The 25,128-nt window shown below is 44.6% G+C and overlaps 1 protein-coding gene across 1 annotated transcript in view; it reads left to right on the forward strand.

The window, feature by feature from the left end:
• The first annotated feature begins 207 nt into the window (after nt 1-207).
• FBXW4 (F-box and WD repeat domain containing 4) overlaps nt 208-25,128 on the forward strand; it is a 55,664-nt gene continuing 30,743 nt past the window's right edge. Inside the window, exons 1-5 of the mRNA XM_017726131.1 lie at nt 208-375; nt 6,553-6,648; nt 9,374-9,559; nt 10,739-10,871; nt 13,361-13,455. Of these exons, the coding sequence (XP_017581620.1) occupies nt 9,378-9,559; nt 10,739-10,871; nt 13,361-13,455 (410 nt within the window). The 5' untranslated portion in view covers nt 208-375; nt 6,553-6,648; nt 9,374-9,377. The remainder of the gene's footprint in view (nt 376-6,552; nt 6,649-9,373; nt 9,560-10,738; nt 10,872-13,360; nt 13,456-25,128) is intronic.

Genomic DNA, 25,128 nt, shown 5'->3' on the forward strand with positions numbered 1-25,128 from the left:
TGTCACAGAAAAGTAAAGGCTTAACAACGCTTTCTGCAGCTAAACTGTAGCTGAGTAGTAGCACAAAGCCTTTGGGGGTTTTGGTGATATAGTGATATTACAGTTGTGTCCGGTAGCCTGTGTCTGTTTTGCCAGCTGTTGTACAGGCCCAGAAAGAGCAGTCTCTGCCCTGACGAGCTTGCTGCCTAAATAGCCAGGGTAAACGAGGGCTGGAGGGGAAGGAGAGGCAGGGAGATGTCAACCAAGCTGCCCTCTGTGCAGCAGGTCAGTGTCAGAGCCAGGAATAGCAGAGAGTGCTTTAAGCCTTTATCCAGGGCCTGCTTGCTGGACCACCTTGGACTGGAGAAATCGGAGAGGCAAAGAGCTCATTGCAAGGTGATTCTTTATTTAAAGCATGGAAGAAAGGAATAAAGTTGCAGCTGGGCTAAACTTATTTCCTCTTTGTTACAAAGGAATTTCAGAGGGCAGGTTAAAAGTTGGAACCTAAATAGCTTGACAATTTGCTCTTTGTAATGTATTAATAGATGTCAAAATATAGAAATGTTCCACTGTATGTTTTCTAAAAAAAATCCCTGTCTCCTGTTCTGCCTTGCCCACTAGGATCATGGTATATTCTCCAGTTCAGAGAAACAGATTCATTAATGCATAAGTTTATCATCTGTGAGTATTTAAGAGCTTGTGTAAGCATTTTGGTGAGTTAATAAAAGCTGTGTTTTCTCCAGATCTTGGAAAAATGTATACACCTACAGGAGCAGGAAATGGCCAATCTGTGCAAGTCAAATCCAAATGCAAACTGCAGCAATCATAGGAGACCTCAGCATTCACCACTGGAGGGGGAGGGAGTGTGAATGTTTGTAAAGCTGCTTCAGTTTCCTTCATCTTTTAAAACTTGTTTTCAAAACAAAGTTTCATTAAGACGAATGAAGAAGGCAATGAACTAGTGCATATGATGCAGAAGGGAATACTCTAGGGAGGATATTGCAGTAACAGAAGAAGCTTGGAAGAGGGAATGCAGCTCTTGCTTTGTGCTGGAAAAGTCAGTGGTTTTTATAAACTGCTATTACATTTATTCTTACTCTGTCTTAAGCTCTTAGTGCTGGGCAGGACAGATCTGCCAGGACAGCTCCACAACAGTGAAACTGCTGCTTCTTCTGGGCATGTGAAGTTGTTTGTAAGAGTTTTTTGAGACCCTTACCTTAAGATCTTCACAAGTTCAAAGAGGAAGAAGAATTTTATGTAGTTCAGGGCTTAAAATATGTGTGCTTTGTCACCGTTACCCCTGTTGGACTAGCTATGGGTTATTTCATTCTATCCAAGTGCTACCCTGACAATCTACTCTTTCAAATCAGAATACACATGACACCTATTCAACAGCTTCAGGTTTTCTCATATTCTTTCCAGGGCAGTGCATTTTTTGAAGAAGCCCAGATTTAATCTCCAAAAAGCCTATGCAAGTCCCTGAGAGAGTCCAAACCCTGCCTGGAGTTTCTAGCCAAAATCCCATTGCAATCACTTGTAAGGGAGAGGGCATCTGATGGCAGAGTGGCCTGGCTCAGTCTTGGTGGTGGTGTTCTGTTGGGAAGCCTTTGTCAAAGTGTGTGTCCTTGTTGTGTGTACAGAAATTTGTTTGCACCTCTGGGTGTTATGACAGCCTCTACCTTCTTCATGAGGTGACTTGTTCACAAGAGCAGTTTGGTGGAGCAGTTAACAGCCTGGTAACATCTGAGATGGTACAGACACAGCAGAGGAAGCAAGAACAGTGAGGAACGGTTGCAGAGCTCTCTTCCATCTCGGAGTTATTTGAACCCGTGTCCCGTAGGGAGGGGGGAGTACAGAGGACAGGCTGAACATGGCAGTAAGCTAAATAAGGGTCATGTGCTAAAGGAATTCAATCGGAATTTTTGTCCTGGAAGAGACATTTTGAAAGCTAGCTGGCTTGTTGAGGACAGCAACAGGGGCTCCTGACATAAATAGCTTTTCCCTCTCGGCTGTCTGTTGGTGGCCCATGACTTGTAGCTGCACTGAGACCCTGCCACTCAACAGGTGTGTCCCAATTACACAAATAAGCGCAGTTGGTCCTTGTGTTAGCCAGCCTTGCCACAGGGCCAAGGTTGAAAGTGGGGCTTAGCCACTGTGACCTGTTTGTTCTCTGTATGACCCTTCCAGTCAGGCCTCAGGCAGGCTGGTGACAGCTTTTATGCAGACACAGATTTTGTCCACAGAAGAAATTCAGTCTCAGCAGGTCTCTGCAGACTTGCATTTCCAGATGAGCTCTTCAGTACCTAAAATGTAGCAAAACATGAAGGTCTTTGGTGGGTTAGGATGCACCATGCAGCTGGGAAAATACACGGTATGACATGTTGGTGTTATCTTCTGTAACATGGTCTATGTTGTTGCAGGCACCACTGTTTTGGCACATGCTGAAATTGTAGACAGCCAGCAGAAATCTCCCTGGGATGCACTACAGCACAGAAGCTCTTGCTGTTGCAGAAATACCATTTCTGCTGGCAAAGGACTTTGGCTGGGGAGGGGATCATTGAAGGCAAGATCTGTTGGAGGTGATGTGCCCTGGCTGAGTGATTCTTTCTTTGCTTTCTTTTGGGGCCCAGGCCAGAAACTGCCTTGGTAGCTGAGGTCACCTGGGTCAGTGGTGCTGTGTGGGGACAGTTCCAGTCTCTTACTTCAGCAGCTGGGAAGTGGGGTCCAGAAGGAATATTACATTTCTTTTGGTAACTCTGCCAAGAAAGAGAGGAAATTCATAATTTGAGCAAAATACTTCTAGCTTTTTTTGTAGGGTGGGGTGAGGTAGGAAGGGGGAAATGAAAAGTCCTTTATAATGGGTTACTTGGGATGACTTTTCTCTTGAAGCTTTCTCTCAGGCTGTAAGAAATGTTCAGCTTCTCTTTCTTAGTATAACGAAGTCTTTGTAAAGGGAGCTTCCATCAGGAGTGCATGCAATTGCAAACATGCATTGGCTCAGGTCATGTATGGCAATATATGATTTGGGATCCTGCTGGAGTGCTTGTTGGTGGTAATTAGGTAATAACAAAGACAGCCTTGCATGTCCTGAGTAATGTAACTTTATCAGATATTGATAATTGTGATGCCCTAGCAGAGGTGTAAGATGATGCACTCTAAAGGGCTTTAAGAACATTTTGCTTGAATTTCATTGTGTTTTCATAGTCAGTGTTCACTTGTTCCTTAATCCTGTGTTTCCTGTCATCCTTCTAGGATGCTGGACTGTACCTCATTTGCTTTCTGATGCAGGCCTGTGTAGGTCCTGCTAAAAATAGCAGTCCTTCCCCAGTGAGTCAGCCCTCAGCAGTCTTGAAGTTCACCATTGGGTGGCTTCTCTGGGAACAAGAATGCCAAGATCTTGATTTCACAGAGTACTTAAGCATGTGCTGAATTTTAAGCATGTGGCTTAGTATTTTTCTGGATTGTATATTAAGAAAGATCAAGGTATTAGTTGGCCAGTGGATAGTGTTCTCTCCATAGCATTTTATATAGCATTTGGCTTCATAAGGTGGTTCAGTCTCCTGAGTCTTTTGATGTTCTATACAGTTGCTGAAGTGAGAGGTACCTAGTTAAGTCAACCACTCATTGCAGATATGTGATGTCTGTTGATTGCCTTAGGTCAACATGGAAAAATTCTTAGACGTTTGCATGTGTAGAAAGTGTGTTGATCATGACTGAAACAAAATAAGCTCTTGTAGGGGAGAAAAGGAATTTTTTTATCGAATTGTTAAGTTCATATAGTAATGCCCCTTTTAACTTTCTAAGATTTGAGAATTGTTCTCATGCATTGCAGTGATACTCATCACAATTTTTGATGTATTCTGGAAATTGCTCTGTGGAGGTGCTGTTGAGGAAGCAAATTATCAAATTGTATCTCAGCACTTGGTTCCATAACTGTGTTTGATTTAACTTCTGGTATAAGGGATCGAATGTCTCTGACCAACACTGCACTCAATCTTTGCTGCCCCATAATTGGCAAAGAGGAGAGATGTATCAGTCCAATTTCTACGTCATCTTTCTCCATGTGTTTTGTCCCTTTTCTCGCCTCTATTTTGAATAAATAAAATGTTTGGAATATAAAAGGAGGATACTTTTAAGACATTTTTAAATTAGTTGGATCCAGAGTTGCTATATGGAGGAGGAAAGCTGGATGAGTAATATATCTATTAAGAGCAAAACAAAAAAAAAGACAAATTAACACCACCCCCCCCCGCCCTCCAAATCCCATCAGACCTCCCCCATATAGTCCTCTCCACCCAACGCTCATCCCTTCCAGACAGGAACTGTTGATATGTGGGAAAGAATGAGTCTGCTACAGGAGTAACTGCAATAGTGAACTGGTACTCTGGGCCAAGCCAATGTGTGACTCTTTGGAAATTCCATTTTCAGCAACAGGAGGGTCCAGGCCTGCTAGAAAAGGGACCAGCAGGGTAAGATGGAGGCTGCTTTTTTGACCTTGGATTCACCTTTTTCAGAGCCTTGGAAATTACATCTAGTCTTAGTAGAGTTTATGCATTGGGCTCAGAATGTCTGGTTGGGCCAGCATGTGTTGGGAGTGGGATGTGGTACAAGTGTGTTTTCCATCACTGTGCAAGCTGGTGACTTAAAATCTGTATGTAGGGAGAACTCAACTGAGGGTTGAGTGTAGGGAGGAGAAGTGTTTTGGAGTAATGAATGGAATTGGATGTAGGCGGAGAGCCTGAACTCTGTCTGGGAGAGTAATAAGCAATGATGAGAGTGGACCTGACCTGACTTTTCAGTATTGTGCATTCCTCATCTCAGACACTATCTGGCCTCATGAGCTCCTGCAAGTGCTCCCTTTAGAAAACGAACTCCTCTTCTTGCGGCCTAGTCTAACTCTATTTTGGGTTTGTTTGTTTGTTTTTAAATGGCTATGAGAAATAAAGAGCCTGTACCTTTCTAAATTCAGTTTTAATTGGTGTGGCTCTACTGATCATAAATGTAAAGTTGCAAAGCTTTCTAGAGGATGAAAAGCTTTTCTGTGTGTGGTTTCTGTTTTTGTTTAAAATGGGTCACATGCCCAGGAATGCAGTCAAATTATAATGGTGACTAAGTGCCGGAAAGCACAGAAAAGAGGAGGGAAGGGTGAGCAGAAAAAAAAGGAGCCTGAGGCTATGGAAGGAAGGCTGGGAAAATAAGAATCTGGCCAGACCCCAGGGCCAGGTTAGAGATTCCTACACCCATTAACAACCACAGGAGATGTTTATTTACAGGGAGCTAATCTTTGTTTTAAAAATGACAGAGTACCCAAAAATGCTACTTTTGGGAAGTGGATTGGAGGGACTGTAGGGATGGGAGGAGGAAATTGGTTCTGATGAGGCACCAGTTCCCATCTCTCAAGGATCTTCCCTTCTTCCTATGCATCTGGGTGTGTTGGTTGTTGAGAAATGTATGAAAGCCGGATAAACTCTTGTAGTCTAGTAAGCGGTTCACAGCCCCTAGTTACAAAGTGTAACTTCTAGAGTTTCTTCTTGTTTGTAGTTTTCTAATCTTTTCTACCTAAGCAGCTCCAGCAAGGATATTGAAAATTAAGTTTATGATATGAGAAAGATGGGAGCTAAAGCTGCCTTTCCCCCTGTCTTTAATCAAACCTGGGTCATGAAAGCAAAACAGATGCTGAACAGCTGCTTGAACTGGGTATGTTCATGTAGACTCTAAAGAGACCTTGGTCCCAGGTCTCTGTGGTACCTACTTTTTGTCACATCTTGAAGAGTGTTGATCTTGGTTTGTCTCCGCTCATTCCAATAACTTTGATTTGTAACCCAGCAACAGCTAATGATCTACAGTCTCTTTTAGTAGCTTTATCTGACTGTAAATAGAGAATTTTTCAGCGATGTGCTGGAATTCTCTATCCTTTGGTGAGCTGCTGCAAAAGATAGTTTGTCTTGTGGTGTGTGTGCATTGGGTGGTTTATACAGATGAATGTATTTTATTTTTAGTTGGAACACATCTTGATTTCTGAGTATTGTATCTGGTTATGTGATTGTCAGGCAGGTGAGGCTCTGGAGGGGTTTCTTTGCTAGTCCTTCTTGGATAGGCACACTGGCTTCTCATTTCAGTGTTCTCCTGACTAGTGTTTCCTCCGTCTGTTCTTGTGTGGTGTTGTCCTTGTCTTAAATGGCTCTTTTCAGTCTCTGTTTAAAGGGTGATGTCCTGTATCTCTGGTTCTTCTGGTGGTTTCTTTCTGTGTTATCTTGTTTGGATTACATTTTGTCTGAACCCTATGCTGCATTCAGTATACTTGGTCTAGTCTTTATCATATTTAAGGTTTGTAATCATCAGAGGTGGCTTTCTTTGCTGATGATTCCCCACTCTTCTCAGTGTTCCTTTCTTGTCAGCTCTCATGAGTGTGCTCACTGTAGTGTGGCTTTGGCACCGTCAGTGTGTGCCAGTTCATCGTTGTGAAACCAGGGTGAGAGCTTAAGAGCTTACCTGTGGCCATCTTGAGTGCATTTGTTGTCCAGAAAGCATCAGTCCTGGTTGCTAATCTCATCTCTCCTCCTCTGTCTGCAGAGCTGCTGGCATTCCAGTGAAGGAAAGGGTGAAGGTATCTCAGAACTGGAGGCATGGACGCTGCCGGAGGGAGACAGTCCTGAAATGGAAATGCAAGCAAGTGGCTTCTTTCTCTTCTTCTTTGTTATGTGACAACTGCTGTGGGGCCTTGGGTTTGTGCCTGTGCCCTGAAATGAGATGTTTCCTGCTCCTTGTGATTCATGGGGTCTTACAACTGATTGTTGCTGGCTTATTTTGGCTGTTGCTGGCTACCTGGGTGTGGGGTAACTAGAGTTGCTGCCTTGCCCTAGGGATTCATGCTGAGTGTCAGGAGTTTCTTTCTTAGTAATTTGAATTTGTCTTTGTTCTGATCGGTGCAGTTCTAGTCACATTTAGCAACCTTTGCTACAGATTTCAAACTGTTGCATTCATGTCTACTGCTATATACCATGAGCAATCTTTTGTCCTGCTCTCACAATGAGCTCACCTTGATCCCTGATGTGGACTTAGGTGTCCCTTCAAAATGCTTCATTTGTCTCCCGTGGTTTATTCTGGACCCTGATTTGGATGTACATATCTAAAATGCTAATTGCCATTCGTCTGCCTTTTGCTCCTTTATTCTCATACCTTATGCTTCTCTCCTTCACTTAAAAAAAAGTATATTTGACATTAATGATAGGAGCTTGTTGTTAAATTCTTGTTTGCAAAGGCGTACTTGGCTTTCAAAGCAAAGTATAAGATAGGTCTCTTGTCTGAGCAGCACATCTAAATTTTCAACCTTCACATCATCAGACTGAAGGAAAAATGAGAAAGACTACAGTTTGTTAGCTGCTGAAGAGCAGGGACCTTCTACTGAGCTTTCATGCCTTTTTGCGCTGTGTAGATTGAAGTGGTGGATAATGTGCCACTTCTTGTCGAAAGTCCTGGGAACAGCTGTAATGAGCAGAATGGGTTTTGGTGCAGGTTGTATACCTGCCTTTGAAGTGCTTGCAACCATCTGTGAAGACAGACTCTGTGGATATTAGAGATCATTACTAAACCAGCTTCCCAAGTGAAAAGGCAAGGACTGATTTAATGAGGCCACCATCCAAATGGCATCCCCTAATTTTCATTTATCCTGCTTCAGATTTGTTACTTCTCCTTATGAAAAAGCCATAGAAAAAGGTAAAAAGCTAAACTTCTGTAAAAGGAGAGCCACAGAAACTGGCTGGAGTCTAGGTAAGCTGGATATTCACTTGCTTTTAGAGGACTGTGTAGGAGTAGAGGAAGGAAGGGGAAATCAAAGCCTGCCTAAACCCAAAGCTCCTGCTCTAAAGATGCCTCTTACTTTTTCCATCTATATGATCAGGTCCCAGATGAACATTATAAACTCAACTGCTTTGTCCATGTGATTAAAAGCCTGTTACTGGAGATGAATACAGGCAAGCAGGAACCTTCTGTCTAATGAGCAACCTTGTCCTCTTGTTTCTAGTTGTTCATTGTGATGTTGCGAGGTACGGCTGTGTGTAATGACTCTGATGACACAGAAAATCATGACCTCTGAGGATAAATGATCTGAAAAAAAGAGTGAGACAGGTTTTTATGAGAAGCCCCCCTGCTTTCAAAGCCATTTGTTCCTGAATAGTTTGAAAACTGAAAGGCTGCTCTATAGAAAGGCTCTGGATTTGCTCGGTGTTTCCATGGGCGTTGGTGCACTTGGCAATGACTGCAGAGCAGAGCCAATTTCACACATCCATGCCCCATAGGACTTGAGTCCCATGTGTCTTTGTATCCAGCCTCGCTATATCCAGAAATCTTACTTGCTGATTCTCTGGTGGCTATACAAAAGCAAAAACTTGAGCAAAGATCTCACAGCCTAAGTGTGTGTTGTAGCCTGTTTTCTTCTGTATTTTGGTTTTATTTCAAGAATAAACAAACATCTTGAGATGACAGACTTGATTCAGACATTACTTGAGTGTCTTCTCCTCTTCTTGGTCTCCCAGAAAGTAAAGCATGTTTTCCATTTGTAGCATCAGGCTTCAAAAAACTTGGAGTAGTTTTTTAACTCCACTGCTCTTGGCCTGGAGCCTGTCCGTAGAAACCTGCCACTGTCCCACATAAAGCAGGGGCCAGACAGGGTGTATGGCCTCTTCTAAAAGATGGGCGAGAGAAATCAAGAGCTTGCTCTACAGCTTCTGGTTTAGCAGTGGAAGAGGTATGAATGTACAAAAATACCTCCTCTATATGATGAGTGTAAAGTTCTTGGGTAGCCTCAGTGCAGGAGGTGGTGACTTTCTGTCTGTAGGAAGATCTGTGGTATTTTGCTGACATGCTCCCCTGCTTAGAGGTGTGTGGAACAGTGGCAGCTTTGTGGTCTCTGCTGGGCACCAGCAAATAGTGTTCAGGATCAAGACTGACGGTACCAACAGCCTCACATTGGATGCTCTCTTAGAAAGGCTTGGCATAGCTCACCAACACCAGAGTCTAGTTTCTTAAAAGGTATAGAGCTCATGTGAAGGTTCAGGGGCCCTTAAGTATTTCCTATCTATGCTCACTAGACTTTTGGCCATCTCCTCTTTCAGAGATTCCATGCTTCCTTTTCCTCAGCTCTTGGTTAGAAAAATGCCAGCAATGTCATCCTCTTTTTATGTTGCTGGAGAAGCTTCACTTGTAGCTGTGCTGCTATATTAAGCCCTGCTTTTGCATGTGACCTGCAGCTCCAACTTCACCTTTCTTGAGTAGGCATTTTTGTTAATATGTTTGCAGATGGAATCTTTTTTTTTTTCTTTTTCTGTGTGAGGTTGTTTTGTTTCATTTTCTTCTCCCCACTCCTGCATGCCCCCAACCTGCTGTCTGTTTGCAGTTTGATGCCCTGGATGGAGCTGGATGGCGAGTATCTCTACCTGTCTCAAGCGGAGAACATCCAGGCCTACCACCTCTGTGCAGAAGGGACAGGTTTGCAGCGTCACCCTCAAGCCATCTTCTCTGGCCACCAGGAGGACGTGTGTCGCTTTGTTCTTGTCAACTCCCACATCGTCAGTGGAGGGGGGTAAGTTGGGTGAATGAAGGAGCCCAAGGGTTTTGCCACTGAAGCTGGAAAGATTCTGTGTAACTCCAGCCCAGAGCGGAGAGGCCAGTCCTGCTACACGGTGTCCTCATGCTTGGCTGTGGTCAGCTGCTGCTGCTTCCTCTCTTATAATTTTCTTTCTGGCCTGAAAAAGCTACTGCAGCAGTGAAGGAGCTGAGTCTCATGCTGTTGACCTTAAAAAGTGTCCTTTGCTCTTGTAAACTTGTGTTGATGTCCACAGGATTGTTGGATTGTGATTGACTGATCAGGCAAACCTGAACTGCTGTGCAAGTTTCATTTCTTTCCCTGTTAAAACCAGGGTAGCTAGACTGTTCTAATAATCAGTACTGCTGGTAGCTGGGACTGCAGTGGTGCAGAAAGTTTTCTAGAGACAAGTGTGTATTTATTAGACCCACTGATACGATAGTGGAGAGGGGAAAGCTGCCAAGCATTCCAGCACACACACACTTCTCCAATTAATTTTGCATTTGACTGACCTTTTTCAGTTACAGCAAATGACAGGACTTTTATTAATAGCTAAAACTTTATAAATATACACAGCAGTAAAGCACAGAATTGAGAGAGACAGTCATGGCTGTCTGCCCTGGGTATCGTGAGACTCTCCCTGTGAACTTCAGCCCAAAATTCAGGTGAAAATGAAGACTTCCATTTAAAATTCCAGTAACTGTGTTGGTTGAAAAAGGTCTAAATGTCTGTGTAGTTAATTCAAAGCACAACACCCTGCATGGCTGCTCTGAAATGAATGAAAAGCTGAGGCTTGGGCATGGGTGAGAATGTCCTCTCACTTGTTCCCTTACTCCAGACATTCAGCATACAGACAAGATTCTGGCAAGCTCAAAGCAGTAGGAGGAGGAATGGCTGCTTTGCTATAGTTTCTGCAGCTTAACATAAAGTGGAGGGTGGAAAGATAGCCAGGAAAATTTTCATGTGCATCAGATCAGGCTTTGACTGGCCAGATGTGGAATTGCAAGAGAACAGGTGATGTGTGAAGAGTGAAGGGTTAATAATGCTGCATGAATTTCAGCCCCTGTCAGAGACCAGTCCTGGTCTTTTTATAGTGCTCTGAAGCATTAATAGAAGGTGCATGTCCAAGGGAGATGCAGCTCATACAGCTTCCCTGCCTGTGGATTTGTTTTTCAGAGATGGAAGTATTGTCCTTCACAAGATCCACGGCTCCTACAGCGTCAAGTTCTCTGCGCATGAACAGGAGGTGAACTGTGTGGACTTCCAAGGTGGCCTCATTGTCAGCGGCTCCCGGGACCGAACAGCGAAGGTGAGCAGGGGATGTTTCAGCAGCTGCAGGTGCTGCTGTAGAGGTGACTTCAGAGGTCTTGTGCCATGAATATTTAAGTGTCAGCAGAACTGTTTCGAGCCCTGTACTCCTTGCAGGAGGAGTGCTGACTATCTTGGTTCATGTCTCTGAAAAGATGCTTGCTCTGCCAGGCTTGTTAGAAAGCGATTTGGCAGTAATTTACAGCATCAGCTGCTGGCTTAAACTTAGAAGTGCAGAAGGCAGCAGCTGATATTTTGCTTCTTTCCCTGTACGTCTGTCTATACTGTACGTCTATCTATACTGGAGATGCATGCCAGTTAGTGTGAAATTTGCTGTATGTATCTCAAACCCATCCTGGTTTTGTGATTTAATATTGCAGTGTGATTTAACATGCTCTGTGTTACATATTCAATCTTTGTAAAGGATAACGTGATGTCTTTTCCAAATCTGTGGTTATTTACTAATTTTGTGGTTTATTTATTTGTGTGTGGGTTTTTTTTAAATGGTTCGCAAACCAGGAGTGAAGTTAGACTATGAATACTGTTAGCTCCCATTTTTCTCTTCCAGCTGGCGTCACTGGGTCCTGTCACATAATTTTTGACTATTTCTTTTTGGGGCAGGACCTTGCTGATTTTTTCCTTCTGGATCTGGTTGGCAATGCTCCATTCCTATGTGGACCTGAAGAATTGTTCTTCTGAGCTGTAAGCAGCTCTGTTTTATCAGTTTAGGAAACTCTACACAGATGTTTCACCCGTGTCCTGCTAGCATGGTGCAGTACCTGTGGCATCTTCACAACCAACCACTTGTTTCATTGTTGGAAGTGGTTGCTGTGTGTTGAATAAGTTGGTTTTTGCTCTGGGTAGGCTGATGGGTACTCTTGGTCCCTGGTTTATATCACAGAGCATTCATGGAGGTAAGATGAAAACCAGCCAATTCCTGTTTTTCAAGAGGGGAAGTTGAAGCAAGGAAAGACTTAAATGTCTCTTTCAAGGTTTTATAGGAAGTGTGTGGAGCAGCATGACCTGATCTATTTTTCTTGGTCCCTCTGTACAGATGTACTCCTGAGTAAAATCACTTCCAAGTAAAGCAATGTTCAGATGCAAAAGGCAATTCTGGGGTTGCTCTTTGCCTACTGGGAGCAAGGCCTTGATGCTGCTTTGTCTCACACTTTAGCAGTGCTGCTCCTCTCTGGTCGTGGATCCTCTTTTCTGGGAGAGTGCCTTCTTGCTCCTTCTCTGACAGCTGGAGGACAGACATCCCCGACCTTGAGAACAAATTCCTGAAGGCCAGAGGGGAATTTCAAGCTGTTTTTCTTAGAGCTAGTGTGAGATCTTGCCCACCCAGTGCTCCCCACAGCATATACTCTGGGGATGTTCACCTCTTATTTTTTATCATCTCTTTTGTAGGCTGTCTTGTTTGCGTGAATGAGACCCTTGGAGGGTGGAAGGGAATCCCTACCAACCTTTTAAAGGGGCTCTTAAGTGTCTAAGCTATTGAGGGCTCTGCTGAGTGTTGATTAGGACTAAGCCCTGAAGAGCTGCTAATGTACATTCCTGTGTGATAGGCAGCAGACAGTGTGCTCTGAGCAATATTTTTAACCTGTAGGAGATAGGGATGCCTTAAAGGAGTTAAGCTTTTCTGTTGCTTTTGCTGACACTAGGTGCTAAATTCCCCGCTGACAAGAATAGCCTGCAATCTTGGGCATTATCAACAAACAAACAAATAGGGCACTCCCCGCTTTGAAGTCTTGAAGTGAAACATTGGGGGTTGGTTACAGACTACTGGGGGGCTTGAGTCCTGTGGGCCAAGAATGATGGCAAGATGGAGAAAATGGGGGCCACTAGCAGAGGCCCCAGCAAGAATTTGGCCTTTATTAGGGCCCAGAAACAAATGGGTGTACTGGTGGAAGGAGATGTGCATGTTTGCACTGTTGGGGGAGGGAAGGAATTCTCTCACATTTTTAGTGAGCAAGGGGGGCCAGTTTGAAAACAGCCTGGGGTACACTTGAGAAACTTGGTCTAAAGGAGGGACTTATAAAAGAAGATTATTTTACAGGCTGGTGAATAATTAACTTTATAGCTAACATTAATGGAAAATTTTCAGGGATGCTACTAAGTCTTCCCACACTGTTCAAGAAAACAGATTTGAACAAATCCTAATTCTCATTTGTTTAACTACAGAAGATGAGGAGTTGAGCACTTCTTGAGTCTTGCCCCTAGAGAGCAAGTGGTGATGGGGGTGCTCTCTCTGTTACCAGTGGGGTGGAAGGTCATACTTATAAGCTGAATCTTTGTGTGATTTCAACTGCTTGTTTCTGCCAGCAATTGAAGGCTCTGCTCCCCAAAAATAAGTAATTGGAATTCTGGGAGAAGGTCTCAGGGAAGGTAAGCATGGCAGTTTGGGCAGCTCTTCCAGTACAACATTAGCAGCATGCATCCTACCTTCTGCTATTTTGGGTGATGTGGCATAACACGCATCTTTCTCTTTAGGTTTGGTCCCTGTCCGTGGGCAGAGTTGGTCAATGTCTACATACAGTGCAGACAGAGGATCGAGTGTGGTCCATTGCTATCAGCCCATTATTAAGGTAACAGATCTCTTTATTCCCAATTTCCAGCAGAGAGGAGTTGGATAGGCTGTGTGTCCACAAACCTTTCTGAGGCACCAATGTGACAGCTCAGGGACTTGATTTGTGTGGAGGCTGATCAGGTGCTTGTGCCTGCAGCAGGAGCTCAGTGAAGAGTATGTGGTCTTTATTTCCTATACCAGTGGAGTGATCCGCTCCTAAGGAGGCCGTGAAGGTAGCCCTGGGTTCCTTGTAGTGCCTCAGGTGGGACCTGTTCATTCTTTCTTGATGAAGGAACGCTGACTTGCTAATTAGAAACAGTGAACTGGATCCTCTTGAGATTTTCTGTGCCGAAAAGATGCTGACTTGTATTCTCATTCTCTGGCAGAAGAGATGCTGAGCAAAAAGGTCCCTGCTTGAGAGCTGCATGCAGTGGTTAGAACTCAGTTTTCTTTGAACATGTTGAACTGGCAAAGATGGAGTTCAGGGATGTGGTTTTCCAGCCTCTGTTGCCTGTAGCTCCAGGCTTCTAGTGCAGGCATAATGCTACAGTCCAACTTCAGCATGGGAGACAAGGGCAATACATATACCAGTGTCTTCCAGGGTGTTTTATAAAGTGCTCCTGTTCCTGAGGGAGTGAAAATCTGAGAAACCCTCACCGTTAAAATCTTAAATCAACGAGCAGTGATCTGTCTCTGTGGTTCCCTGTTAAACTGGTCATCTGCATGCAAGAGAGGTTCTTCCTCAGCATACCTCAAGGAAGAGGGGAGGAGGAGCTACTGTTGCTGCTCATGTGATGTCTGCAACTACTAAATTTTAGGCTTGTGCAAAACCACAATACTGTCCACAACTGCTGTTCTTACTAGATTTCCAAGCTTGTCTTGCAGGCAGCAGAAACTTAGTGGTACGGAGCTAATGACTTTATCAGGGAAATGACACTCCAGGCTTGCTATGATTTTGCTGTTCCCTTGTCCCTTTGCTCCAAGTGTTTGAGACAGACTGTTTTTGAAGAAGTGCCCTGTGCGTTAGTGCCGCTGCAAGATGTGATGGAAGCCCTGTGCTGCAAGGGTCCCTTTTCTGGCAGACAGGCTCTAGCTCAGGCACTGTGGCTGGTTAGAGCCCAGTGGCATGCTGCTTCCTACTCATAAGTGATGACCTACTGCCGTGGCCTCTTGTCAGGACAGTGTTCCTCTCCCTGGTGTGCACGCTTGTGCACACTCTCTCTCACAATATTTGCCCTCAGTCTCCCCACCCCCCCTTTCCTCCCTGCAGGGTGATAAATTGGAGGTGGTGGAACAGCTACCCCATGAACAAGTGGGCTTAAATTGTGTACTCTCATTTTTTTATGAGTCTGTGGACTGTACCAGCCTCTCCCACTAGCCCACTCTACTGCAGCCCCCCTTACACCTCCATATTTTAGGGAGGGGGGTGTGGAGAATTAGAGCCAATTAGCCACATCATTAATTCTTCAATTTGACGGCTGATATAGCAGGGCCTGAAACACGCTGCTGACCTCGTATAATGGGAACTCTGCTCCTTAACATATTGACGATGGGAGAAGTTAATTAAAATTCCACAGAGAGAAGGTGTCGGCTAACCTATAAACCTGTCGCTTCTCAGAACAAATCGCAGCCATCCTAGAAGAGAGAGAGGATCAGAGCAGGAGGGCATGTGGTGGGGGTGGGCCAGGGCAAGGGGCAGGGGAGATGAATTTTTCACTAATAGGTTTTATTACTTGTTGTCTAATGAGGGCGAGTATCAAAAAGATAATATCTGGTTTCTAGGAAGGTCTGCTTTGGGGAACTCTGTGGTTTCTGTTTTATTTGCAAGAGCCCATATTTCACCCATATGCATTCCCTATGCAATTGTGTCAAGCTTTTCATCTCTTGCAGTCCCCATCTTTCTAGTCAGGGCTTGGATCCATTTGTTCCTTAGTGAGACTGAACATGGCCTATAACTTCCACTTCCTCCTAAACACTTAATGTGCCCTTCTCATTCTCCTTTCTCAGTTGTGCTGATGTAAACTGAGATCTCCTCCATAAGGACAGGTAGTTCTCCTGGTGTAGAACTGCTGGAGAATCAGGCTCCAACCACCTAAGTATTTTGGCCCATTGCTGCTCAGAACCCACTAGCTGTTTCTGCTATGGACACACAGAGATCAGAAACAGCTCAAAGCAGTTGTGTGCAGTGGGGTGGGAGCAAGGAAGACTCCTCCAACTCTAGCCATTCAAAATTGCTTTGGGGAGGCTATAGTTTCCTGACCTGGAAGTTTGCCAGGACTGAGACACTAGAGTACCCAGGGTTGTATTCTTACTGAACTTCAGCTGTTAATGGGCTGAAACTTTTTGTCTTTGCAGTGATATCTTCCTCTGTGTGAAGCTTCTTACAGAGTATCCCATATGCTTCTGACCCACAGCTGGGTTTTTTTCTGTGTCTGCTTGTAGTCCTGCACTGCTGGACAGCTGCTCTAGAGGACAGTGCCTGTACACTCAAGCTAAATGTTAGGGACTTGTGTTCTTGGAGCACAGCTCCTCTGGCTTCAGGCATTTTTTCTTAGGTATCCTGCTTTGATTTGTCCATAGTTTCCCTGTGTCACTACAGAAGTCATCCTGTAGATGTACGGAGCTGGGGGAGGAGGCTTCCTTGTTCTTTGTGTAGTGGTGCTGTTCTGGATGGTTTTAGGGTCTGCAAACAGCATGATTCCTATAAGGGAGATTAAGTAGAGGAAAAGGTGGTAAAAGGGTACCAAGAGTATTGGATTTTCTGTGCAGGGAAAAACTGTGCTTAGTCCTTTATATAACTATTTCAGCCATGGAAGTGTCTTGGCATCCATGTGTGTTGTTGGAACTTCATTGCTCTGGGGATCCCTAACAGTGCCCTGCAGGGTAGTGGGGATTGGAGGGCGTTGTGTTCATTCTGCGTTTTCACCAAGTCTTCTGCAAAGTTGTGATGGTCGATGTGCTTTGGATAGCAGGTCACACATTGCGTGTCACATAAGTGACTAGAGAAGAGTCTGAGAGTGTCCTTGAAGTAGGATACTTAAAATAAGGGTATCTCAGCTTCCTTCAGTGACTGGTTTAATTGCTCTCCAAAGCTGTCCTTCTCCATGGATTAGTAAAATGCTGTACTTTGCTGCGTACTCTAAACTACGGTTCTTAGCTGCTCATAATCCTCTTCTCCCTGAGTTCATTTGCCTTTTGAACTCTGCATCACGCAGATGTTAAACTTTCATTTACTGCTGCTTACTGCAGTGACTTATGTGTGCTCAGGGACCAAGGCAAGCCTAAGTGCAGTGGACCAATTCAAATGTGCAAAGTGAGGCAAACTCAGGAGTTTCTGGTATAGCAGTGGTACCTTCATGCTTTGTGGTTCCCTGAGGTGGCAGTAGCCAGGGAAGAGAAGGTAGCAGTGTACACTGTAAACTGGAGGGAAAAGAAAAGAAAAAAAAAAGTGGACCTTCATGTTAAGTTCATTATTAATCTTGGATCCAGATTTTTTTTTTGGTGTTGAATTAAAGATTACTCAGATCTAAGCTGGCTTCTCCTGCCAGGTCTGGCCACTGGCATTTGCTATTTTCATTTAAAAAGTTTTAAATATTTATCTTGAGATGCTGTACTTGAAGTGTGTCGGATTTTAAAGCAAGAGAAGATGGAGGCACAAAAATGGTTTCCTATGTGCAACTGTAGATGAGCAGGAGGATGCCAGGTTTCAAGTGTAGACAGAGAGCTAGGAAACCCTTGGTACATTTTGGGGCAACATCAGGCAATCGTAAAGTGCCCTATTGTGACAGAGACATGCTTTGGGTGTGTAAGCCCAAGAGACAGTCTCTTCTTTTCTGACTATGTCATTAGTCTGCTGCAGTAGATGACCTCTCCTCATGGATGTTGCCTTGGTGAAGTGCTGGTTAATTCCAGAGAGCAGGAAAGTTTGTACTGAGGACTAGCTATCTGCATTGGATGCTTACTTTAAAGGAAAATAAGTATTTATGTGAGCAGTGGAATTTAAAAAGCCAGGCTGGCTCTCCTGTTCATGCAGTGTTGTAGTTGAGACCTAACTCCTCTATTTGAACACGCTGACTTTAACCTAATTGCCTCTCCCATGGATTATCATGAGGAATTAATATCTGAGGAGATCTCTGCTCCTGTGGACAACCTCAGGCAAATTGTAAAACATACCCCAAACTCGCTGGGGAAAGGAAGGAAGAGAAAGGTTACTGACAGGCAACTTTACTGAATGGGCCTCTCTTCCGTTGGGAGCAATCAAAATGATTAATTTTGAGGGCTTCTTTTTAATGGTTATCTAGAAACTTTTTGTGAAAGTGTAACAATATGATCTTGCAGATTTGCCTTAGAGCAAAACCACCCACTTGAATCAGAGTAACTTCGCAGTGGTTTTAACTGTGCAATTGAAGCCCTAACATGTAGAAGTTAAAATGTTGGCTAATGTTCCCCCAATCCTCATTTCTTCCTCCAGTTTTATCTGCAGATTTCCCCTACTGCATATCAAGATGAGCTGTTGACCGTAGTGGTGCTCTGTTTTGACCTAGCTTTGTGCAGTTAACCTCCCTAAGTCTGATAGGACTTGGGAGAAGTAACTGGGTTTTGTTCGGGTTTGTGCACTGCCAGCAAAACAGCCGGCAGCAACAGCTCTGCTGTCCTTGGGGATCTTCCTAGAGCCTGGTCGGTTTGAATAATTGAGCGGGGACTCTGACCTGCAGCTGTTTCTTAAGCGGGACAGGAAGAAGCTGCTCAGCTGTGAGATCCCAGAGTGGACGTGCAGTGTTAGTGGTGGCATTAACTACCATCTTTTACTGACCTCAGAGGGTGAGCTGGATGTGGGTTTCTAGATATATGCAATAGTCATAACTGACTTGGTGCTCTTTCACCCTAAAGCTGAAGAGCAGGAAATGAGTATCAGTTTCTCCCCTCTGGAGCTAAAATGACACCTGTGTCTTATCCATTTGCCCTGACTGTTCCCTTGATGTTGGGAGGAAGAAGACTTTGTTTTACCCTCTTTAATTGTGAGATAATGACTCTATTTGGTGTTCTTCACATGGGTGAACACATGAACACGCATGTGTCCTTTCCCTCTCCTCTAGAAACAAACATATATGCAAACATTTCTGTAGACTGAGAAACTGCAGCTTAACCTTTCTTCACTTCAATTTCTTTCCTTTGCCCTCTAAAGCTCACATGATTGATGACTTCCTCCCTTTTTGTCACTTTTCGCCAATACTCTAATGTATATATTTTCTGTGACTGTGTGAATTGGCTCACTAGTGGTTGTGGGCAGGTGAGCAGGTTTTGGGAGGCAGTAGCTGACTGAGTTGGAACCCAGACATCTGTTTCTAATCGTGTTGAGCTGTGTTGCACAATGAATTTTTTTCCCTCCCCCTGCAGTTTTTTATCATCTTTCCCCTTGCTTGAGGGGAAAGTCTGTCTCAGAAAGCTTGGAGGAAGCATCTTTCTTGTGCAGCCTGGTTTGCACAGGAGAATCCGTGACTGTTTAATCGATGTGACAGAAGAAACTTAGTAGAGGGGGCTGGCAACCTTATGGTTTGAGGTTTCCATTTCCAGTTTGTGATTGTTTTCTCTTTGCTTTTTAAAGTCGCAGGGGGACAAGGTAACTTCACCAGACCTTGGCTGCTATTTACCTTTGCTCGGTTGTGCAGTGTGCCTTTGTTTTTCCACCTTTGATCAGTGTCCTGCCAACAGATAATTTAGCAATTGCATCCTAGGGTGGAAGTGTGGAGTTAATGTTAAAATTAGGGTTTTTTTCCTTTCCTTACTTCTGTGGCTGATGGAGCAGAGAAGAGGAGAGGGGAGGTGAAGGGGGCCATAAATTCTGGACCTGGTGATTCTGTTCCTTGTAGAGAAATGAAAGCCTCTGATGTCTCTTCAGCACTTTCATTAACATTTAAATTAAGGGTTTGTTTTCCAGGCGGCTTCAGTCGCAACCCTTTCATAGTCTGACGCATGGAGGTCGTTCTCTCTTTTTCTCTCTCCCTTTTTCCAGCTTGCATATCAGTGTACAATAGTAATCACTGCTGTATTTTTTTTTCTGATCTCTCAGGAGGGCAGCGACCTGACAAGCTGTACCAGAGGTTCAAAGAGAAACAGAAACGGAGTGCAAAGGTAGATGAGCAGGAGGATGCCAGGTTTCACTCCTACAATTAGAGTGGTGTCTGTTCCCTCCCCGCCTTTCAAATGACTGCTTTTGGGGGTGGGAAGGGACACAGAGGGATGGACCTTTCTTGCACGGTGAGAGCCCCAGGTGCAGATGCCTCTAACCAGGCTCAGCTTCCACTGTTACTCCTCCCAGATGAGGCCGGACAGTGTCACTCAGAGGATGCGAGCTCATGCCCTGAGGTGGGAAGTGAAGCTGTAGTGTCCTAAGATAGCAGCCTGGCCCTTCTAAAGGAGTGTTGATTCACTCTGAGGACAGCAGGAGACTGGTCCTCAGCCTGCCATTGGCATTTGAAAGGAGAGCGATAGTGGAGGATATTGCCCTGAAGTAAAGGCAATATCTGTCTTTTGTGCTGCAGGGCTTAAGTAATGGCTGCTCTGAGCACTGCAGTTTACAGTGTCTGAAGTGTCAGTTTGGATCTTGGCTTACAACGACCTAAACCAGACCATGCCTAGCCATAGCTAAGCAGTTTTTGGTATAGGAGCAGTTGGTTCAACATCAAGAAGAAAAAGCCGTTTTCCACCTGCTTCAACAGTTGTGTAAGAGCTAAGGAACAAAGGGACAGTTTTAGGAATGTCAATGACTTGCAGTGGAGAAGCAATGTAGTAGGATTTGTGTAAAGACATGGGTCTTTGTCCCAGAGCTCTTTTGGAATCTTCCACTTCTAATCTCTTACCCAGCTGGTCACCACTGGTAGGCTGTTACCCTCTGCAGGCTCTCTGACAGGAACTGTGGGGCTCCAGTAGCACTGCACTGGTATCTTTTAGCTAAAAGACAGAGTAAAATGAGCCAATGCATGAGCAGTGTTTAGCATAAAGAAACTTACAGGTTGTGACTGTTACACTTTTCATGACTTCACTCTACTACCCCCCCAAATTTGTTTTCCTTTCACTATGACCTTCATCTAGGTGAGCTTTGAAGAATGCCAACAGGATGAGAGCAGCAAGCTGGCATGGGATCAGGAATGATATTCTCTGAATGACAGTAGATATGGTGCATAAAGAAGAGTGCCAAAGATTTCTGTTTCTTCAAGACTGATCATAAGTGGTGGCCATGACTTATACCATGTGGCTCTTCTGGAGGACCTAATTTAAAGTCACACACTTGCAGAAGCATCCTATATGTGCTGAATAATGTTCCTGGTACAGAGTTTGGATTTTTTTCTTTCCTTTTTGTGTGAACTATCACAGACTGTAGTCTGTCATTTCTTGTGTCACTTGTCAGCTTGAAGTATTGTGTTCTGAGTGTACAGTGATGACTCAGTGAGTGATGCAGAACAACCTTTCAGAGGCAGTTGATCTTGTCCATATTCCAAGTGCTCTGGAGCTGTGTGATGGGATGTGTTTCTCTGATCCCATCTGACCCATGCTCTAATTGTCTTGTGCCCATCTCATTGTTCTGCCAGTGCACATGGGTCCTACCTCTTCTCTGTGTAGTCCTAAAAACTGCCACCGTCAAAATCATCTTGGCTTCTTCACCCAGTATCATGCAAGGGGGAGTCAGGATGTCTGCTCTGCACTGCTGGCATCTGTCCACTCTTCCAGGTGCTTCAGCTTTTGGAGACTCAGAGATTCACATCCACTGAGTTTTTCTTCTTCAGGACTCACTGTTGGATGGTGCTGACTGTGCTTAGTGAAACCCACAGCCTGCGCAAACCGAAGATCTCAGGAATGGGAAGAAGGATGCTTAGTATTTGTCACACAGTGTCCTCGATCATGGCTTCTGAGCCACCTCCAGTGTTGCTCAGTCTGTAACTTTTCAGTGAGGAGTGCTTTTAATTTAAGCTCTCCTGAGGCTGGATGCCAGCATGGAGCTCTGCTTGGCTGCCCTAGTGGTACTTGGGGCAAGTGTGCTGCAGCACTAGCTGGGGTAACTCCTACTAATTCTCTGTGGAAGCTCCACTGTATTTATGGGTGGAGAAGGCAGGGGGATGCTTGCTCTCCCACCTTCCCCCATGTTGTCTCAAAAGTCCTTGGTGCATCTTTGATTAGGTGTAGGTCAAAAGAATTTCCACATCGTGACCTTAATAACTGGGGTTGATTGGCAGGCAGTCTGCGGAGAGGGAGCAGCCTGTTCCTTTCATCTCCCTTGGTGCCGTGCTGGGACAATGGGCCAGCATATTTTCCTTGTTGTTCCTCATTTGAAAAGGGTCTGGTATCTCTACTAGGTACCTGTGACATGGGGGTCTTGATTGGGGTCTCATAAAGGGCCCTGTCACTGTGTCCAAAGGCCAGGAATACAAAGGCGGTCAGTGGGTGGGGGTCTCAGCTGACCACTGAAGAAGGGAGGGGAGGGTCCTGGAAGCAGTGGAGGGAGAAGCAACCCCTGATGGGAGACCTTAAAGGGGGGAGGGGGGGAGGAGGCAGCACATTTCTGTCCCAAACTCATCAAGCACATCTGCAGAATTGTCCCAGCCGCTGCCTCCCAGTTTCAAAAGAAAATGATCGTTTGATAAACCGTCCTGATTCACCACTTTCTCACAAGGGAGGGAGACCCACCTTTGACCTCTATGATTTCACATTGGGCCCAGCTCCCCCCCATCCAATTGCTGGAGAAACTTTGAAATGCATCCCTTGTGCTCCTTTTCCTTCTCCCTCTTTCCACTCTCCCGCTTTGTAGAAAAGCAGGCATACTGCTTTGGAGTTTAGGCAAGTAATTAGTAAAATCTTTTCTGCAGCACAATAAAACCACAGCCCTTGGCCTGCATATTCCCACAATTTACATACTCGCGGGCATTCGAGAAAACAAGTGGTATTCCCAGTGCATCGTTGCCTATGAAAATCATTTGGAAGGCAGGGAGGGGAGGGTGCTGAGACCCACTCGCTCCTGCAAGCTATAGGAATGTGCATGAATATATTAAAATGTTTTCACACAATGCTTGTATTTTCCAACGGGAAGAGGCATCTTCTGGATGAAAGGCAGCTGGCCCAGACACAGGCCTCTTCCGAACATCCTTTCCCACTCAGGGTTTGTTTGCATGGACCAGATAGAGAGGGGGCCTGGAGGGGGAGGAAGGGGCAAGGCTACTATTTATGAAGAGTAAATCTTTGTGTGTCTCTTACCCGCTCCCCATTTGTGGTCCCAGAAAGTAAAATTATGAGGGAATTGTGTCTGCAGAGGGGGCAGGAAGGGAGATCATCAGGAGTTTCTGCAAAAGCTTTTGGAGGCATTGCAAATGTAGAGAGGAAATAGCTTGTAATGGAGCATATAGTGCTGTGACCAATGGGATTCAGTGGCTGCAGCAGGAAATGACTGAGAGGGAGCTGACTATCTTGAGCAGTATTAGCAAAGTGCCTATTAATAACAGAAAACACTCTTGCAGCACTTTTCCAGCTTCATCTTCCTGTCAAGAACTCAATGCTCAGTCTGGGTAGCGTGTCCAGCTGTTCTCCTCCTTTTTCCACGAGGGTAGTTGTTCCAGGCTGTGCCACTGATGGAACCCAGCAGTTTCCAATCCTTTTCAATCAGGGGCCACTTAGCTGCCTTTCCTCCAAAGAGATTCTCCAGGCACTTTCAACTTATAGGATGTTGACAACAGGTGTGTGGTGAAACTTGGTCTAGAGAGTGTAGATCATTGATTTCCTTTCTAACAGACAAGAACTGAAGGAGAAAATGGAAGTGAAAGAAGGGAGAGGCTGAACACAAGTCCTGAATGGCTTGGCTTGGGAGCAGGGTTTGTATGTAGGGAAGACCATGGGTTCAGCTCCAGGGATACTGTTTTATTTGAAAATATTGGGGCAGGCTGCAAAGAGGCTTTGCTTGGAGGTAGGATGGTGGCTGCATTTATTTATTTTTTTTTTTTTCAGTTACAGTCTTTTGGTAAAAAAGCCCTTTGAAATTTCTGTGGGAAGTGGTGTGGCACCAGCAAGGTCATCTAGATGCCTTTTCCTTATGTGGTGTATACACAGCTCTTCTGGGTGGGTAACTTGTCCAGATGGGTTTTACCCTGAGGATTTACATGTCTGCCCAGGCACAACCATGGCAGCACAAATTTATGGATGCCATGAAGAGCTATTCCAAGGCCCACACTACCCATCTGAAGTCTCTGGTCTCCTGAAGGAATTTGCAGAACACAGGCTCCCAGAACAAGGCATAAGCCATTTAGAGAGAAGTGGGAAAGCTTTATTGAGACTTTCTCCTCAGCTGAGCCAACTCTTCATGTCCTTTCTGACCAGACTCTCCCTGTGAGAGATGAGAGAATATGTATTCCCCAGACCTACAAGGAGCTAAACAATTTAGAATCTCAAAACCTTTTGCAAAAGAGTATTCTTGCATGGCAGCTGTTCCTAAAATGCATCTGCAGAAGAAGCAAAGCTCTGTAATGCTGTTGCTCCTGGCTGGCCTGCACTGGTCATACTGGTGTTGGTCATGGTGCAAAGGTCTCTAACCTTTTGTTGGAAACAACCAACAGCCCAACTTGCAAGAGGGCTTACTTCTTATTTTTAATTATTGTCTTCCCAATTCTCTGCTCCTCCCCTTCATCTTTCTGCATTTCTTAAAGAGGCAGTGGAGGGAAAAAAGCTTTGGTTTTTGTTTGGGAAGGGGGTTAGGAAGGGCGACATGGCCCCTGCAACCTCTCATAGGGGTGTCTTGTCAGGGCACGGCATGGAGGGCACAAACAGATCATAACCTTTAAATGAAAATGTGATGGAGGGGAGAGATGAAAGCAGTGAAACAAATTAGATACATCTAGAGGGGGTGCTCAACTGGAGAAAATTAGCATTTCTTCCTAATTGGAGTGCAGGGCATTCCATCCCAGGGTTTCATTACAAGGAGGGAAGCACTGGGCCTCTTTGGGGGATTCCCCCCTACCCTCAGTTTTTCTAGAAGTAAAAAATATATTTGGGAGAGAACTGCGAAAAGTACTGAATTTATCAGAGTGAATGTTTCAGACTGCTGCAGGAGGAAGAATTATAGTAAAGCACTAGTTCTTTGCTTATTAAGACAAGAAAGTGATGATTGTGTACAAATGAAGGCAGTTGCTACTCCTAGTTTTCCTGAAGGAAACTAAAAAGTATACAGGAGGCTACAGGTGATGGTAATTTTCTATTCAAGTACTTGCTGAATCAAATTTCTAGACTATCCAAAATGCACTAGTTTGTTTGAAGCAAAGAGATATGTTTTTGATTATGGTCAATGGAGTCAATTCAAGCCTGTTTTATACTGCATATCAAGTCCATGCTGTGCAAAACACTTGTTTAATGCATGTTTGCCTGATTCTACCTCTAACTAGTGCTGTTGTATCCAATAGAAATTTGTATATATCCCTGGGAAGACAATGGCCAACTTCCAGCACAGAGTGTCTGGTGGCTGTTTTGGGGCTTGTGCACAGCTTTGTGATCCAAATAGCTTGTGCCAACTTGAGGAACAGGCAGACATGGATGTGCTTTATATGTGCATCTGTATGTATGAATGGATGCAAGGAGTAACTTAAGAGGCAATTCAAGGGACAAGGTTTTACATAGCATTTCCTGGTTAGAAGTAGAGGGGGACAGTTACTTTTTTCCA

Source organism: Corvus brachyrhynchos, unplaced genomic scaffold, assembly GCF_000691975.1.
Source record: "Corvus brachyrhynchos isolate BGI_N302 unplaced genomic scaffold, ASM69197v1 scaffold61, whole genome shotgun sequence".
Taxonomy (NCBI): domain Eukaryota; kingdom Metazoa; phylum Chordata; class Aves; order Passeriformes; family Corvidae; genus Corvus; species Corvus brachyrhynchos.